The sequence below is a fragment of the Leucoraja erinacea genome, chromosome 20 (genome assembly GCF_028641065.1).
Source record: "Leucoraja erinacea ecotype New England chromosome 20, Leri_hhj_1, whole genome shotgun sequence".
NCBI classification, from domain to species: domain Eukaryota; kingdom Metazoa; phylum Chordata; class Chondrichthyes; order Rajiformes; family Rajidae; genus Leucoraja; species Leucoraja erinaceus.
The window spans coordinates 22,978,760-22,996,609 of NC_073396.1; the positions used below are offsets into that span (position 1 = coordinate 22,978,760).

General features: G+C 44.3%; 1 protein-coding gene across 4 annotated transcripts; it reads right to left on the reverse strand.

The window, feature by feature from the left end:
• Positions 1-978: 978 nt before the first annotated feature.
• On the reverse strand, positions 979-17,528 carry LOC129706963 (cytochrome P450 2C5-like). 4 transcript variants are annotated; one of them, XR_008725116.1, is made up of 6 exons: positions 16,058-17,526; positions 14,192-14,354; positions 12,746-12,895; positions 8,139-8,304; positions 2,614-2,779; positions 979-1,497 (listed from the first exon to the last, which is right to left on the reverse strand). XR_008725116.1 is itself a non-coding variant. In XM_055651652.1 (4 exons), exons 1-4 carry the CDS (start codon positions 16,256-16,258, stop codon positions 8,228-8,230), a joined length of 591 nt encoding a protein of 196 aa, XP_055507627.1. In that variant the 5' UTR covers positions 16,259-17,526; the 3' UTR covers positions 7,233-8,227. The 4 variants fall into 4 exon arrangements, 2 of the variants coding, with proteins under 2 accessions (XP_055507627.1, XP_055507626.1); XR_008725115.1 differs by lacking the exon at positions 979-1,497 and having other exon boundaries at positions 1,651-2,779; XM_055651652.1 differs by lacking the exons at positions 979-1,497; positions 2,614-2,779 and having other exon boundaries at positions 7,233-8,304.
• Positions 17,529-17,850: the final 322 nt, after the last annotated feature.

Here is a 17,850-nt window from a genome sequence, read left to right on the forward strand (position 1 = left end):
TCTCCATGGCCTGCACCCGGCTGGAATTAGAGGGATATGGGCCAAACGCAGACAGGTGGGACTAGTGTAGATGGGGAATGCTGGTCAGCATGGGCACGTTGGGCCGAAGGGCCTGTTTCCACGCTGTATGACTCTCTGTCTCCATGAGCGTAACCAAATTTCAAAAGAGGAGCAGGTAGAATTCTGAAGAAATATGCTTGGATGCACGGTGTTTCTAAGAAAATATGGTCGTTTCTTTAAGCACAAATATCTCCAATGACCACAAAGCTAGGCCACCTACATTTTGTCCAGAGATGTTGTGGAAATGTCATACATTTGACTTGAGTGGTTGGCCTTTCAAATCTATTGAACAAACAGAACTGACACCGTTGCAAAATTACAAAGTGCATTTCATACAATGTTTTGCAGTAGAGGAAGACAAGCAAACATTGATTTAGTTTAGAGATTCAACATGGAATTTGGTCCTTCAGTCCACCGGGTCAATGCCAACTCTCGATCACCCGTTCTCTGTTATCCCACCTTCCCATCCACTCCCTATGCACAAGGGACATTGACATTGTACAGTTCCGATTAATGTAAAAACAGGACAAGTAAACATTAGATGACTGTTGGTTTAGATTGACCATTACATGTTCTTAGAAATGAAAGTCATGATAGTTGGAAGGTTTTGCTGTGTGGAAGATTACCAACAAGACAAAAATTAACAGACTGACTTAATGGCTAATCACGTTCTGAAATTGTGTGTTGCAAGTGAAATGCTTATCTATGCCAAATGTTTAGTTTAGTTTTGTTTAGTTTAGAGATACAGTGCGAAACCAGGCCCTTTGGCCCACCGAGTCCGTGCAGACCAGCGATCCCTGCACACTAGCGCTATCCCACACACTGGGGACAATTTGAAATTTTACCAAAGCTAATTAACCGACAAACCAGTACATCTTTGGCATGTGGGTGGAAACCAGAGCAACCAGAGAAAAAACCCATGCAGTCACGGGGAAAACGTACAAGCTCTGTACAGACATTCAGCACCTGTAGTCAGGATGGGACCCGGGTCCCTGGTGCTGTAAGGCAGTGACTCTACTGCTGCACCACATGTCAGACTGCGTTTATGTCAGTTAATCTTTTAGACATTTTATTCTATATCATGAGAGCAAAGTACAGAAATCAAAAATCCTTCTCATACCCATGAGGTTGGTTGACAAGTGAAGCACTATTTTAAATTGCGTTTGCATGTTATGCACACTTAATGGTCTTTTGCAACAATTAAAGAAAAGGGAAGATCCAGGCATGATGAAGGCAATCTTATGTTTCAAGATGGTGATCCTCTATTCATGTTTGAAATCCCAGCTATTGGAGACAAAGTGGTTTAGAATCATCATAGTCATGGAGGAAATAGGCCCTTCGAAAGGCACCTATGAAAGAAAATCAAATAAACTGCAGATGCTGGAAATCTGAATTAAATCAGAGAATGCTTGAAACACACAGCAGATCAGGCAGCATCTGTGGAAAGAAAAACAGAGTTAATGTTTTAAAACTTTACACCATAACTGATCAGCACACCATGACAGACCTTGGCTTATGTAGCGAACATTCACTGTAAAGTAAATCTTCGCATTTGTTTCCATGACTCTCCATGTCCAAAAGAAATCCCTAAAAAACCACATGCAAAATTACATGTAACCACATGAAATTTTTTTTTAAATTAAATTACTTTGTTTCATTTGAGGAGAGATTAAGTCTTGTTTCAATGGTTCAATTGCACCCATAGAGTTTCTCCGGCATTTTTGTGTACCTTGGCTACTCACTAGTCCTCTGAGACCTCGTCTTTGGCTAGAGAGGATAAAAAAGATCTTTGTCGAGGCCCCAATTATCTCCTCTCTTGTCTCCCTTGATAACCTAGGATCAATCTCATAGACAATAGACAAAAGGAGCAGGAGTGGGTCATTCGGCCCTTCTAGTCAGCACCGCCATTCAATGTGATGATGGCTGATCATCCCCAATCAGTACCCCATTCCTGTCTTCTTCCCATATCCCCTAACTCCGCTATTTTAAGACATTATCTCACCTGAATGCTCTTTAATAGACCCAACATCTCCCCGTTCTAGATCTCAACGTGTCCTCAAATATTAGCATCGGCCACACTGATCTCACAACCTCCATGTTGTCCATGGTGAATACCAATGCAAAGTGTTCATTTAGTACCTCACCCCTCACCCATTTCTCCTGTCTCCAGAACAAATTTCCTCCTTTGTCCTTGCATGGTCCTACTCTCTCCCTACCTACCAACTTGTTCTTAATATAAGTATAAAATGCCATTTGATTTTCCTTAACCATATCTGCCAAAGCCATTTCAAGACTCCATTTTGGCCAATTTGGCTTTTTTTCTTGCTCACTCTATATTTCTTAAGAGCCCAGTTTCATTTCAGCTTCCTAAATTTGCACAATTTGCAGAGGATTAGTTACCAAGCTCACTTAAAGAATAAGGTGTTGTCCAAAGTCCTTTAAAGTTTTACACCTTAGAAAAACAAGCCACCAGCGAGACTCCAGTTAACAGAACCAAATGAGGATGCAACCAAACATAATTAAAGGTTTGGATACGATGAAGATGAGAGTTACCATGATCCTTTGATAAGTCATCAAATATTTGTATGTGACCTCTTCCTCCAAACTCATTGGGATGGTTGATGAGAGCATCCTTCACAGTCTCATAGCCGGTCATGACCACAGCCTTCATGGTTCCAAGCTTGATGCTGAAGATTGGGCCGTACTTCTCTTAAGACAGCTTAAACAGGAGGAACAAGATTCCGTGAACAATTAATTCCTTCCTTTATTTTTTTAATTATTAATTCATTGGATGTAGCCAATCCTAGGATCCAACTGGTACAGTGAGATTTGAGTTACTGTACAGCCATACAAATAAAAAGAACACAATACACGATAGAATTTAACATGAACATCCCCCACAGCAGAATCAACGTTTCCCACTGTGAGGAAAGGCAATAAAGTTCATTCATCTTCCTCTTTGTTACACACCAGTGGTATGAACATTGACTCCTCTAACTAAAGATAGCCCTTGCTTTCCCTCTCTCTCCATCCCCTCCTCCTTCCCAGTTCTCCCACCAGTCTTACTGTCTCCGACTACATTTTATCTCCGTATCACCCACTCCCCTGACATCAGTCTGAAGAAGGGTCTCGACCCGAAACGTCATCTATTTCTTCTCTCCAGAGATGCTGCATGTCCCGCTGAGTTACTCCAGCATTTTGTGTCTACCTTCAATTTTAAACCAGCATCTGCAGTTCTTTCCTGTACAAAACAAGACCTGTGCAAAATCCCTCTGACATTCTCCACGGCTATACATACACTAATTAACGGTGTAGTGTTCCCAAAAACCATAATAATACCCGGCACCCTTGCCAATCATGTGGCCCCACTGGGGTGATATCTCTTCTCTCGTTTGAGGGGTGTCTCCACCACACCCTCCCCGACGTTAAGCTTTGTTATGATTTGGAGATTCATATCATTAAGAGATTCAGCACAGTGCAACTGGTGGAGCTGCTGTCTCACAAAGCGAGAGCGAGAGAGAGAGAGAGAGGGAGAAAGAGAGAGCTGCTAAAATTGTGGAGTAATTAAACCACGAGGCTGGAAGAGGACAGGCACAGTTAACCCACCAACCCCACTTGCCTCTGTGAGCATCATCGATGGCAGTGGAGGCTAAGACATTGGGTATTTTTAAAACAGAGATCAACAGGTTCTTGATGCGTGTGAATGGTTTCGGAGAGCAGCCAGGAGAATGGGGTTGAGAGGGCAAATTAAAGCAGCCATGATTGAATGGCAAAGTGGACTTGATGTGTCGAATGGTTTAATTCTACAGTTTTAAAGTCCACTACTCTTATGTATTATGGTCTTATGGACTTATGGCCCATGTTTTAACTCTACATGCACAAAAAGTTGATTCAGTAAGTTTGTTCCCTTCATAGCATTCCAGCCCACAGTAGTCTGGGATACAATGGCCAATACATAAGTACCTTACCTCGGTGAGACTCCTGTGCAGCATCTTCAGGTCGAGTGTGTGTAGGTTCCCGATCAGCGGCAGAGGAGACGGACCCGGTGGCAGCTTGTAAACGACTGAGCGTTTACACCCAGAGTACAAATACATCAGACAGGACACAGCCAGAAGTGCGAAAAGGATTAGTGTGACTGTGTCCGTAACAAACAGGCTCAGGAAAGACATGATTCATTCATTTATACTCGCACTCTAACAATCAAACAGAAATCCTTTCACTTAAGAAGTGAAGATGAGTTCGACCCGTCACTGTAAATGGTCTTCCGTGGCTCAGACAAAGACATTACACTTCACTGTGAGCAGTGCTACACAGTTTAATTAATTAAACATTAACACGTAGTCCAAAGGACCAAATTCTCACGTTTGGATGCCTTCATAGAGTTATACAGCGCAGCGACAGGCCCTTCAGCCCGACATGTCCATGCTGATCTATTTGCCTACTAGATCTGATCCCATTTGCCTGTGTTTGGTTCACATCCCTCCAATCCTTTCCCATCCATGAACCTGACCAAGAGATATACCTTCTCATAGTGTCATAAAGTCGTAGAATCACACAGAGGGAAAACAGACCCTTTGGCCCAACTTGCTCACACCAACCAACACGTTCCATATCCCATCTACATTAGATCCATCCCCTTGCGTTTGGTCCATATCCCTACAAACGTGTTCTATCTGTTCCAGCCATTCGAAGGGCACAGGCAATGTGGTCTGAAGAGCCCATTCCTGAGCTGTACTGTTTGTTCTCTGTTTTAATAGTTTCTGATTTCTGGAATAAAGAAAGAAATTTCAGAATTCATTGGAGGTCAGATACTGATATATCTCACCTCTGATTCACCAATGAGTCCACATGTGCTATCGGACCTACTGGGGCATTTCCTGTTTTTATTTCAGGTTTCATACATTGCAGCTCTCTGAATGTCCTCAATGATTCAATCTTTGTCTTGCATTTGAGGCAGCAGCAGTTATGTAACGCTCACCAGGCGCTGTAGCCAGTTCAATGTGCTGTTGACGAGGGCTGTGAGGTCTACCCCTCCTCCAGGGTGGCGGGAGGACAGCGCAGTAGAAAATTATGTGCTGAGCTGTTTGTTGATCTATGCCTCATGTTGTCGACCTCCCCGTGGTGAGGAGCCCTGTCAACTGACCTCAGTCAGGCGAACGACACCAAACAGAGACAGCAGCAGAAATGATTCAATGATTCAATAATACGTTATTGTCACAATACAGTGAAATGCTTTGCTTTGCATGCAACCCGGTAAAATCATACAGCAGACCTCACCAGGCAGTACACAAGCCTCGCCACGTTTTGGCACCGACAAAGTTACAATACTTCACTGAACTATCCTATCTACTGCCCCTCCACCCCCCCCCCCCCCCCCCCCGCCCACCGCCCTACGCCGGGTCCTCTTTGTTCTTTGTAGCCTCCCCCTCTCCGGGTCCCTCCTTTGTTCTCGACAGTCCCCATCCTTCTCCATGGCCTGCACCCGGCTGGAATTAGAGGGATATGGGCCAAACGCAGACAGGTGGGACTAGTGTAGATGGGGAATGCTGGTCAGCATGGGCACGTTGGGCCGAAGGGCCTGTTTCCACGCTGTATGACTCTCTGTCTCCATGAGCGTAACCAAATTTCAAAAGAGGAGCAGGTAGAATTCTGAAGAAATATGCTTGGATGCACGGTGTTTCTAAGAAAATATGGTCGTTTCTTTAAGCACAAATATCTCCAATGACCACAAAGCTAGGCCACCTACATTTTGTCCAGAGATGTTGTGGAAATGTCATACATTTGACTTGAGTGGTTGGCCTTTCAAATCTATTGAACAAACAGAACTGACACCGTTGCAAAATTACAAAGTGCATTTCATACAATGTTTTGCAGTAGAGGAAGACAAGCAAACATTGATTTAGTTTAGAGATTCAACATGGAATTTGGTCCTTCAGTCCACCGGGTCAATGCCAACTCTCGATCACCCGTTCTCTGTTATCCCACCTTCCCATCCACTCCCTATGCACAAGGGACATTGACATTGTACAGTTCCGATTAATGTAAAAACAGGACAAGTAAACATTAGATGACTGTTGGTTTAGATTGACCATTACATGTTCTTAGAAATGAAAGTCATGATAGTTGGAAGGTTTTGCTGTGTGGAAGATTACCAACAAGACAAAAATTAACAGACTGACTTAATGGCTAATCACGTTCTGAAATTGTGTGTTGCAAGTGAAATGCTTATCTATGCCAAATGTTTAGTTTAGTTTTGTTTAGTTTAGAGATACAGTGCGAAAACAGGCCCTTTGGCCCACCGAGTCCGTGCAGACCAGCGATCCCTGCACACTAGCGCTATCCCACACACTGGGGACAATTTGAAATTTTACCAAAGCTAATTAACCGACAAACCAGTACATCTTTGGCATGTGGGTGGAAACCAGAGCAACCAGAGAAAACCCATGCAGTCACGGGGAAAACGTACAAGCTCTGTACAGACATTCAGCACCTGTAGTCAGGATGGGACCCGGGTCCCTGGTGCTGTAAGGCAGTGACTCTACTGCTGCACCACATGTCAGACTGCGTTTTATGTCAGTTAATCTTTTAGACATTTTATTCTATATCATGAGAGCAAAGTACAGAAATCAAAAATCCTTCTCATACCCATGAGGTTGGTTGACAAGTGAAGCACTATTTTAAATTGCGTTTGCATGTTATGCACACTTAATGGTCTTTTGCAACAATTAAAGAAAAGGGAAGATCCAGGCATGATGAAGGCAATCTTATGTTTCAAGATGGTGATCCTCTATTCATGTTTGAAATCCCAGCTATTGGAGACAAAGTGGTTTAGAATCATCATAGTCATGGAGGAAATAGGCCCTTCGAAAGGCACCTATGAAAGAAAATCAAATAAACTGCAGATGCTGGAAATCTGAATTAAATCAGAGAATGCTTGATACACACAACAGGTCAGGCAGCATCTGTGGAAAGAAAAACAGAGTTAATGTTTTAAAACTTTACACCATAACTGATCAGCACACCATGACAGACCTTGGCTTATGTAGCGAACATTCACTGTAAAGTAAATCTTCGCATTTGTTTCCATGACTCTCCATGTCCAAAAGAAATTCCTAAAAAACCACATGCAAAATTACATGTAACCACATGAAATTTTTTTTTAAATTAACTTACTTTGTTTCATTTGAGGAGAGATTAAGTCTTGTTTCAATGGTTCAATTGCACCCATAGAGTTTCTCCGGCATTTTTGTGTACCTTGGCTACTCACTAGTCCTCTGAGACCTCGTCTTTGGCTAGAGAGGATAAAAAAGATCTTTGTCGAGGCCCCAATTATCTCCTCTCTTGTCTCCCTTGATAACCTAGGATCAATCTCATAGACAATAGACAAAAGGAGCAGGAGTGGGTCATTCGGCCCTTCTAGTCAGCACCGCCATTCAATGTGATGATGGCTGATCATCCCCAATCAGTACCCCATTCCTGTCTTCTTCCCATATCCCCTAACTCCGCTATTTTAAGACATTATCTCACCTGAATGCTCTTTAATAGACCCAACATCTCCCCGTTCTAGATCTCAACGTGTCCTCAAATATTAGCATCGGCCACACTGATCTCACAACCTCCATGTTGTCCATGGTGAATACCAATGCAAAGTGTTCATTTAGTACCTCACCCCTCACCCATTTCTCCTGTCTCCAGAACAAATTTCCTCCTTTGTCCTTGCATGGTCCTACTCTCTCCCTACCTACCAACTTGTTCTTAATATAAGTATAAAATGCCATTTGATTTTCCTTAACCATATCTGCCAAAGCCATTTCAAGACTCCATTTTGGCCAATTTGGCTTTTTTTCTTGCTCACTCTATATTTCTTAAGAGCCCAGTTTCATTTCAGCTTCCTAAATTTGCACAATTTGCAGAGGATTAGTTACCAAGCTCACTTAAAGAATAAGGTGTTGTCCAAAGTCCTTTAAAGTTTTACACCTTAGAAAAACAAGCCACCAGCGAGACTCCAGTTAACAGAACCAAATGAGGATGCAACCAAACATAATTAAAGGTTTGGATACGATGAAGATGAGAGTTACCATGATCCTTTGATAAGTCATCAAATATTTGTATGTGACCTCTTCCTCCAAACTCATTGGGATGGTTGATGAGAGCATCCTTCACAGTCTCATAGCCGGTCATGACCACAGCCTTCATGGTTCCAAGCTTGATGCTGAAGATTGGGCCGTACTTCTCTTAAGACAGCTTAAACAGGAGGAACAAGATTCCGTGAACAATTAATTCCTTCCTTTATTTTTTTAATTATTAATTCATTGGATGTAGCCAATCCTAGGATATACCGCCCATCCCTAATTAACCTCTGAAACTCCAATCTGAAGAAGAGACCCAACAGGAAATGTCGTCTCTCCATTTCCCTCCGCAGATGCTGCCTAACCCATTGAGTTTCTCCAGCACTTTGTTTTTTGTTCCTCAGGATTTTAGTCTCTTGTGTCTCTAACATCTGAATTTGTTAGGCCCTTTCAAGATGGTTGAAGATCATCTACATTGCTGTGGATCCAGACTACGATATGGGCCAAGAGTGAGGCAGACCAAATGTAGGCTTTAAAGAGTGATTTGAAGGGAGTGATGATGAGGTTTTGGGGAGGGCATCTCCAATTTAAACACAATATCAACACCGTCGCAGGGCAGTCGATAGTGAAAGTCTTGACCATCAGATGCCCAAGAGGACTAAATTGGAGGCGTGCAGAGGCATGATAGGGTGGGGGGGGGGGGGGGGGGGGGGGGGGGGGGGGGGGGGGGGGGGGGGAGAGAGTAAATTAGTTTGTCAAGTTGGGAAGGGTCACCAAATATGGGAGGGCAAGGATGGAAGGAGAATTGAGCAGAAGGATGAGATTCCTAAACTGAAACACAGCCATACCAGGAGCTAATAATCTAAGTTGAGCAGCACAAGGAATGGTTGAATGTGTTGAGAGGTGTGGATGGAATGGATAGTGGGATAGTGTTCCCTTTGATTTAGTTGATGGAGAATGCACAGGTACAAAATGAGGAGGAGAATGAAATGAGGAAAAACCTCTTAAGCGGTAGATAGTTGGAATCTGGACACTATTACAGGGAACGTATGCTGGTCCCATTGTAACATTGAAACATAGAAAATATGTGCAGGAGGAGGCCATTCGGCCCTTCAAGCCAGCACCGCCATTCATTGTGATCATGGCTGATCGCCCCCTATCAATAACCCGTGCCTGCCTTCTCCCTATATCCCTTGACTCCACTAGCCCCTAAAGCTGAGTTTATGAATTCAATTTATTTATTGCCACGTCTATCAAGGTAAGGTGAAAAGCTTTTGTTGCATTGTATCTAGTCAGCGGAAAGGCAATACATGATTATAATCGATCCATCCACAGTGTACAGACACAGTATAAAGGGAATAACATGAATACCATTTAGTGGAAAAGCCAGTATCACCCACCTGGTCATTCCAATAGTCTGTCTCGTCTTTTTTCTTCTTTTGTTGTTTTCAGTCTGTTGTTAAGTGGGAAATTTTGATCCCATTGTGTGGTGATGTCTGTGTTAAAGACTATCGTATTCGGTGCTCTTTATTATTTGTATGGCTGTATGGCGACCACACATATCACTGTACCAAATGGTACATGTGACAAATAAATGTATCTGGTATCTTGTATCTTGTCCGCGCTGCGGCCCAACATCGTGGAGCTGGCGGCCTCTTGCTGGGGATCAACTTTGGGAGCTCCAACCGCGGGAGCCTACAGACTTAACATCGTGGAGATCGCGGTCCCTTGGTTAGGGACCGACTTTGGGAGCTCCAACTGTAGGAGCTTCGACCACCACGATCGCGGGAGCTTCGATCGCCGACTGTGGGAGCTTCAATCGCCCAGACTGCAGATGGTTCGACTGCCCCGTCCATAGGAGAATAAGGAGGAAAGAAGACAATACTTTATTGCCTTCCATTACAGGGAGGAACGTGGGGGAGCCGCTGCGGTGGATATTTCTGTTAACATTTATGTAGTTGTGCGTCTTGTTGCATTTTTGGTATGAGTGTATGGCAAATTTGCTAGCAATGTGGAAAAGGCAAGGTCAGAGGGAAAATGTACAAACTCCAAACAGACCGCCACCGAGGTCAGGATCGATCCCAGGTCTCTGTCTCTGTTACACCACTGTGGCCACCTAGTATACGAAAAAGAGATGGCTTGTGAACAGAAAACAGTTTGGGAGTTCTGCATCGGAATGTGTCTAAAGGGATGATCAGGGAGACAGCTCTGGAGTTAACTAAAGATAGACACAAAATGCTGGAATAACTCAGCGGGACAGGCAGCATCCATGGAGGAAAGGAATGGGTAACTGCTCAGAAGAAGGGTCTCGACCCAAAACGTCACCGCATTCCTTCTCTCCAGAGATGCCGCCTGCCCTTGTGAATTACTCCAGCATTTTGTATCTTTCTTCGGTTTAAACTAGCATCTGCAGTTCCTTCCTTCACATCTAGAGTTAATAATATCAGTAGACAATTGTGGGTCAGGGACTTGGAGATGATCTGGTCAAGTGGACCTCCTGTTAAAAAGATGAACAGCAGATGTTGGTTTATACCAAAAAGAGACACAAAGTGCTTGAGTAACTCGGCCGGTCAGGCAGATTCTCCAGAGAAAGCAGTCTGAATGGTCCCGATGCGCAATATCAACCATCATTTTTCTCCAGAGATACTGCCTGGCCCGCTCAGTTACTCCAGCACTTTGTGCCCGTGTGAAGTGGACATCCTGCCGGGTTTATCTGAGCGGGTAACATCTGATTACAAGCGGTGAATGATGGAAGTTGTGAAACTGAACTCAGGAGTGCTGAGATTTCTGGGGCGATGAATCTAAGCGGCAGCAACATAGAGACAGCGATGCTTCTCTCAAGCGCTGGGCGCAAGTGGGGAACACAACGGGCCCCCATTGCTGCCTCCTCCCGCTCCCTCTTACCTCCATGAGACTCTCGTGGGGTTTCTTCAGATCCATCAGGTGCAGGTGACCGATGATGGGCAGACAAGGGGGTCCCGGGGGCAGGTTGAGCGCTCCATGGCACTTAGAGCCGCGGCGAAAGTAAAGGAGGAGCAAGAGGGAGAGGGCGCCGAGGATCAGTAAAGTGGCTGCGTCCAGCGGGAAGGCGCTGCCCAACGCCATCTCTGGGCTCCCCTTGACTACTCGCTCCTGTCAGCGTCCCAGATCAGGGTCCCGGGCCGCAGTGTCTCTCACCTTCAGCCCCACTCGCCTCTGTTTAAACCCTCCTCCTGAAACCTGAAAGTTAAAGGTGTCAGCGAGGGCGGCGGCGACGAGTGAGGAGCCACCTCTTGGCTGCGGATTCAGTAAAGTGGCGTCAGGGCAACTAACGTTGGTGGCAAGTGGGAGGGAGCCGCACTCAGCTGTCCCCGGACACTTACTCGGTGTGACCGTGAAACCAAAGCATTCAACCCCGGCAACGTTCAACAGGCGAAGACAAGAATTTCAATGCCAAGACACGAAAGAGGAAAGAAAATGTCTTCCTTGAAATCCACATTGACTTTGTTAACCCCATACTTATTTTCTGTGTTATGTTGATAGTGTCATACAGAACAGCAACAGGCCCGTCACCTCAACTGGACATGGTGTTGGGTGGACTGATGGGACTGAAGACTGATATATCCCCAGGGCCTGATGGTCTACATCCCAGGGTACTCAAGGAGGTGGCTCTAGAAATCGTTGACGCATTGGTGATCATTTTTCAATGTTCTATAAATTCTGGATCAGTTCCTGTGGATTGGAGGGTAGCAAATGTTATCGCAGTTTTCAAGAAAGGGGGGAAAGAGAAAGATCTGATTCAATTTTTATTGTCATTGTCAGTGTACAGTACAGAGACAACGAAATGCATTCAAGCGCAAGATGCTGGAGTTAATTATCAAAGATTAAATAGTGGCGCATTCGGATAGCAGTAACAGGATTGGTCCAAGTCAGCATGGATTGACATAGGGGAAATCATGCTTGAGAAATCTTCTGGAATTTTTTGAAGAAGTAACATGTAGAATGGACAAGGGAGAGCCAGTGTATGTAGTGTACCTGGGCTACAGAGACAGCAAGGGAGGGAGAGATGTACAATGAATGTACAATTTAATGCAGGACCATAAACAGAATTATAAAACATTGGGGCTGCACAGTGGTAGGGTAGCTGCCTCACAGTGCCAGAGACCTGGGTATGATCCTGACTATGGGTCCTGTCAGTGTGGAGTTTGCATGTTCTCCATGTGACCGCATGTGTGTTTTATCCACGGGTGCTCCGATTTCCTCCCACATTCCAAAGACATGCGGGTTTGTTGGTTCATTGGCTTTTGTTATTTGTCCTTAGTGTGTAGGATACAACTATTGTACAGGTGATCATTGGTTGGCACGGACTCAGTGGGCTGCAGGGGCCGTTTCCACACTGTATCGCTAAACGAAACTAAACCAAACTAAATTCAACCTAATTGAATGAACAGTGGGATAACAGAGAACTAGTGTATGGGTGATCATTGGTCAAGTGCAGACTAAGTGGGCCGAAGGTCAGGATCGAACCCAGTTCTCTGGAACTGTGAGGTAGCAGCTCGACCATCTATGCCCCTGTGTTACCTTTTGTTCAAGACAAGGTACTACTGTGATCAAAATAATGAAATTACGTTTCCAACCTTGGTGAGATTCGATTTCTTGCACCAGATATTTGGCCTCCTCAGTAATCTTATCTTCGATCGTTTTCTTGCCCATGCCAAAATTGCGTAATGTCATTAAAGTAAATCTTCGCATTTGTTTCCATGACTCTCCATGTCCAAAAGAAATTCCTAAAAAACCACATGCAAAATTACATGTAACCACATGAAATTTTTTTAAAAATTAAATTACTTTGTTTCATTTGAGGAGAGATTAAGTCTTGTTTCAATGGTTTTTATAGTTTCCATTTGGTTATCCCGCTGCAGTAATTTACTAAATACTTTGGCATTGGAATTCATCTGCTCTGAAATTGATTTTACATAGCTCTGCACTGATGCTCATTAGTGATAGGGGCAGAATTAGGCCATTCAACCCATCGAGTCTACTTTACCATTCAATCTCGGCTGATCTAACTTTCCTCTCAACCCCATTCTCCTGGCTTCTCCCCGAACCCTTTGACGCTCTTACTAACGTACTTTGACACACACCACTCTACACTGCACACCTGAGGTCGAACTATGGAAAGACAAGTTTGCAGAGACTAAAGGTGTCCTTCAATGATGCCTTGAGAACACTTTTAACGAAACCTAGATGGTGTAGTGCTAGTAGCATGTTTGTGGCTGCAGGAGTCAGTACTTTAGAAGCTATCCTAAGGAATCATATGTATAAATTAATTTGCAGGATAAATGACTCTAAAAATGTAATTAAGGTTTTGCGCTACACGCTACGGATCCCAGTTGTGGAGACACTGGTATCGTTGTCTCGTTGTAGGACATTGATCATTCTTTTTTATTCTGGATTTTAATTCATGTATTGTGGGGTTTTTTAATATATAATTTATAATTTATATACTTAGATTTTATGTGTATTTTATGATGTTTTTATATGCAATGTTTTTTTATGTAATGTTGTCCCTTGTCTGGACCTTGAGTCTGAAATAAAGTTTATTATTATTATTTTTATTATTATTAATCAAGAACCTGTCAATCTCCGCTTTAAAAAAAATGCCCAATGACAGCCGTCTGTGACAATGAATTCCACGGATTTACCACCCACTGGCTAAGAAAATTCCCCCTTTCTATACTTTTTGCATACTTTGTGTAAAGGAAGCAAAACATAGAATTTCTGTGACGTCACGTGATAATAATTAAAGGAGGAGTTACTTTGTAACTTTGTCAGTGCTGTAGGTGGCTGCTATTTGTACACATTGGGTATGCAAGTAAAGAATTTCACTGTGCCTTGTCACATGTGACAATAACGTATTCCATTCCATTCTATTTCATAATAAAGTATTAAGCAATCGATCAATTAACCAATCGATCAATAATCCTATGACTTATGAATTTATGACCATGAACAGCTTCAATGTTTGGCAATAGTAAAACAACATCAGGGCTTTGTCAGAAAGCACAGGAGGTGGCCATTACCGTAACCGTTTGCCTGCATTTCCAACACTGGGACCTTTGCTCTCTCTGCAAACTCATCCGCCTGATCCACCAGAGCCTCCTTCACTGCTTTGTATCCCGTCAGGACCACCACTTTTTCCAGCCCCAGCTGAATGGTAAAGACAGGTCCATACTGCTCAGATAACTGAAAGGGAATGAGGGGCATCCCATCAATACAATTTTTTAAATAATCAAAATAAACTTTATTCAGGTTAAAAAATATGTACAAAACCATTCACTCTGCAACTCCCACGTCGACTTGTCCATTCCCACTCAAACCACCCCCTCCGCAGGTACTTTCCCCTGCAACTGCAGGAGATGCAACCCCTGTCCCTTTACCTCCCCCCTCAGCTCCGTCCAAGGACCCAGACAGTCTTTTCAGGTTCACTTGCACCTCCTCCAACCTCATCTACTGTATCTGATGTTCCAGGTGTCTATTCCTGCATATCGGCGAGGCCAAGCGCAGGCTTGGCAATCGTTTTGCCGAACACCTCTGCTCCTAAACCTACCTGATCTCCCAGTTGCTCAGCACTTTAACTCCCCCTTACATTCCCAATCTAACCTTTCTGTCCTAGATCTCCTCCATTGTCAGAGTGGGGCCCAGCGCAAATTGGAGGAACAGCACCTCATATTTTGTTTGGATAGCTCGATTTCAAGTTCAAGTTCAAGTTACATTTATTGTCACATGCACCAACTGGTACAGTGAGATTTGAGTTACTGTACAGCCATACAAATAAAAAGAACACAATACACGATAGAATTTAACATGAACATCCCCCACAGCAGAATCAACGTTTCCCACTGTGAGGAAAGGCAATAAAGTTCATTCATCTTCCTCTTTGTTACACCCCAGTGGTATGAACATTGACTCCTCTAACTAAAAGATAGCCCTTGCTTTCCCTCTCTCTCCATCCCCTCCTCCTTCCCAGTTCTCCCACCAGTCTTACTGTCTCCGACTACATTTTATCTCCGTATCACCCACTCCCCTGACATCAGTCTGAAGAAGGGTCTCGACCCGAAACGTCATCTATTTCTTCTCTCCAGAGATGCTGCATGTCCCGCTGAGTTACTCCAGCATTTTGTGTCTACCTTCAATTTTAAACCAGCATCTGCAGTTCTTTCCTGTACAAAACAAGACCTGTGCAAAATCCCTCTGACATTCTCCACGGCTATACATACACTAATTAACGGTGTAGTGTTCCCAAAAACCATAATAATACCCGGCACCCTTGCCAATCATGTGGCCCCACTGGGGTGATATCTCTTCTCTCGTTTGAGGGGTGTCTCCACCACACCCTCCCCGACGTTAAGCTTTGTTATGATTTGGAGATTCATATCATTAAGAGATTCAGCACAGTGCAACTGGTGGAGCTGCTGTCTCACAAAGCGAGAGCGAGAGAGAGAGAGCGAGGGAGAAAGAGAGAGCTGCTAAATTGTGGAGTAATTAAACCACGAGGCTGGAAGAGGACAGGCACAGTTAACCCACCAACCCCACTTGCCTCTGTGAGCATCATCGATGGCAGTGGAGGCTAAGACATTGGGTATTTTTAAAACAGAGATCAACAGGTTCTTGATTAGTGTCAATGGTTTCGGAGAGAAGGCAGGAGAATGGGGTTGAGAGGGAAAATTAAAGCAGCCATGATTGAATGGCAAAGTGGACTTGATGTGTCGAATGGTTTAATTCTACAGTTTTAAAGTCCACTACTCTTATGTATTATGGTCTTATGGACTTATGGCCCATGTTTTAACTCTACATGCACAAAAAGTTGATTCAGTAAGTTTGTTCCCTTCATAGCATTCCAGCCCACAGTAGTCTGGGATACAATGGCCAATACATAAGTACCTTACCTCGGTGAGACTCCTGTGCAGCATCTTCAGGTCGAGTGTGTGTAGGTTCCCGATCAGCGGCAGAGGAGACGGACCCGGTGGCAGCTTGTAAACGACTGAGCGTTTACACCCAGAGTACAAATACATCAGACAGGACACAGCCAGAAGTGCGAAAAGGATTAGTGTGACTGTGTCCGTAACAAACAGGCTCAGGAAAGACATGATTCATTCATTATACTCGCACTCTAACAATCAAACAGAAATCCTTTCACTTAAGAAGTGAAGATGAGTTCGACCCGTCACTGTAAATGGTCTTCCGTGGCTCAGACAAAGACGTTACACTTCACTGTGAGCAGTGCTACACAGTTTAATTAATTAAACATTAACACGTAGTCCAAAGGACCAAATTCTCACGTTTGGATGCCTTCATAGAGTTATACAGCGCAGCGACAGGCCCTTCAGCCCGACATGTCCATGCTGATCTATTTGCCTACTAGATCTGATCCCATTTGCCTGTGTTTGGTTCACATCCCTCCAATCCTTTCCCATCCATGAACCTGACCAAGAGATATACCTTCTCATAGTGTCATAAAGTCGTAGAATCACACAGAGGGAAAACAGACCCTTTGGCCCAACTTGCTCACACCAACCAACACGTTCCATATCCCATCTACATTAGATCCATCCCCTTGCGTTTGGTCCATATCCCTACAAACGTGTTCTATCTGTTCCAGCCATTCGAAGGGCACAGGCAATGTGGTCTGAAGAGCCCATTCCTGAGCTGTACTGTTTGTTCTCTGTTTTAATAGTTTCTGATTTCTGGAATAAAGAAAGAAATTTCAGAATTCATTGGAGGTCAGATACTGATATATCTCACCTCTGATTCACCAATGAGTCCACATGTGCTATCGGACCTACTGGGGCATTTCCTGTTTTTATTTCAGGTTTCATACATTGCAGCTCTCTGAATGTCCTCAATGATTCAATCTTTGTCTTGCATTTGAGGCAGCAGCAGTTATGTAACGCTCACCAGGCGCTGTAGCCAGTTCAATGTGCTGTTGACGAGGGCTGTGAGGTCTACCCCTCCTCCAGGGTGGCGGGAGGACAGCGCAGTAGAAAATTATGTGCTGAGCTGTTTGTTGATCTATGCCTCATGTTGTCGACCTCCCCGTGGTGAGGAGCCCTGTCAACTGACCTCAGTCAGGCGAACGACACCAAACAGAGACAGCAGCAGAAATGATTCAATGATTCAATAATACGTTATTGTCACAATACAGTGAAATGCTTTGCTTTGCATGCAACCCGGTAAAATCATACAGCAGACCTCACCAGGCAGTACACAAGCCTCGCCACGTTTTGGCACCGACAAAGTTACAATACTTCACTGAACTATCCTATCTACTGCCCCTCCCCCCCCCCCCCCCCCCCCCCCCCCTCCACCGCCCTACGCCGGGTCCTCTTTGTTCTTTGTAGCCTCCCCCTCTCCGGGTCCCTCCTTTGTCCTCGGCAGTCCCCATCCTTCTCCATGGCCTGCACCCGGCTGGAATTAGAGGGATATGGGCCAAACGCAGACAGGTGGGACTAGTGTAGATGGGGAATGCTGGTCAGCATGGGCACGTTGGGCCGAAGGGCCTGTTTCCACACTGTATGACTCTCTGTCTCCATGAGCGTAACCAAATTTCAAAAGAGGAGCAGGTAGAATTCTGAAGAAATATGCTTGGATGCACGGTGTTTCTAAGAAAATATGGTCGTTTCTTTAAGCACAAATATCTCCAATGACCACAAAGCTAGGCCACCTACATTTTGTCCAGAGA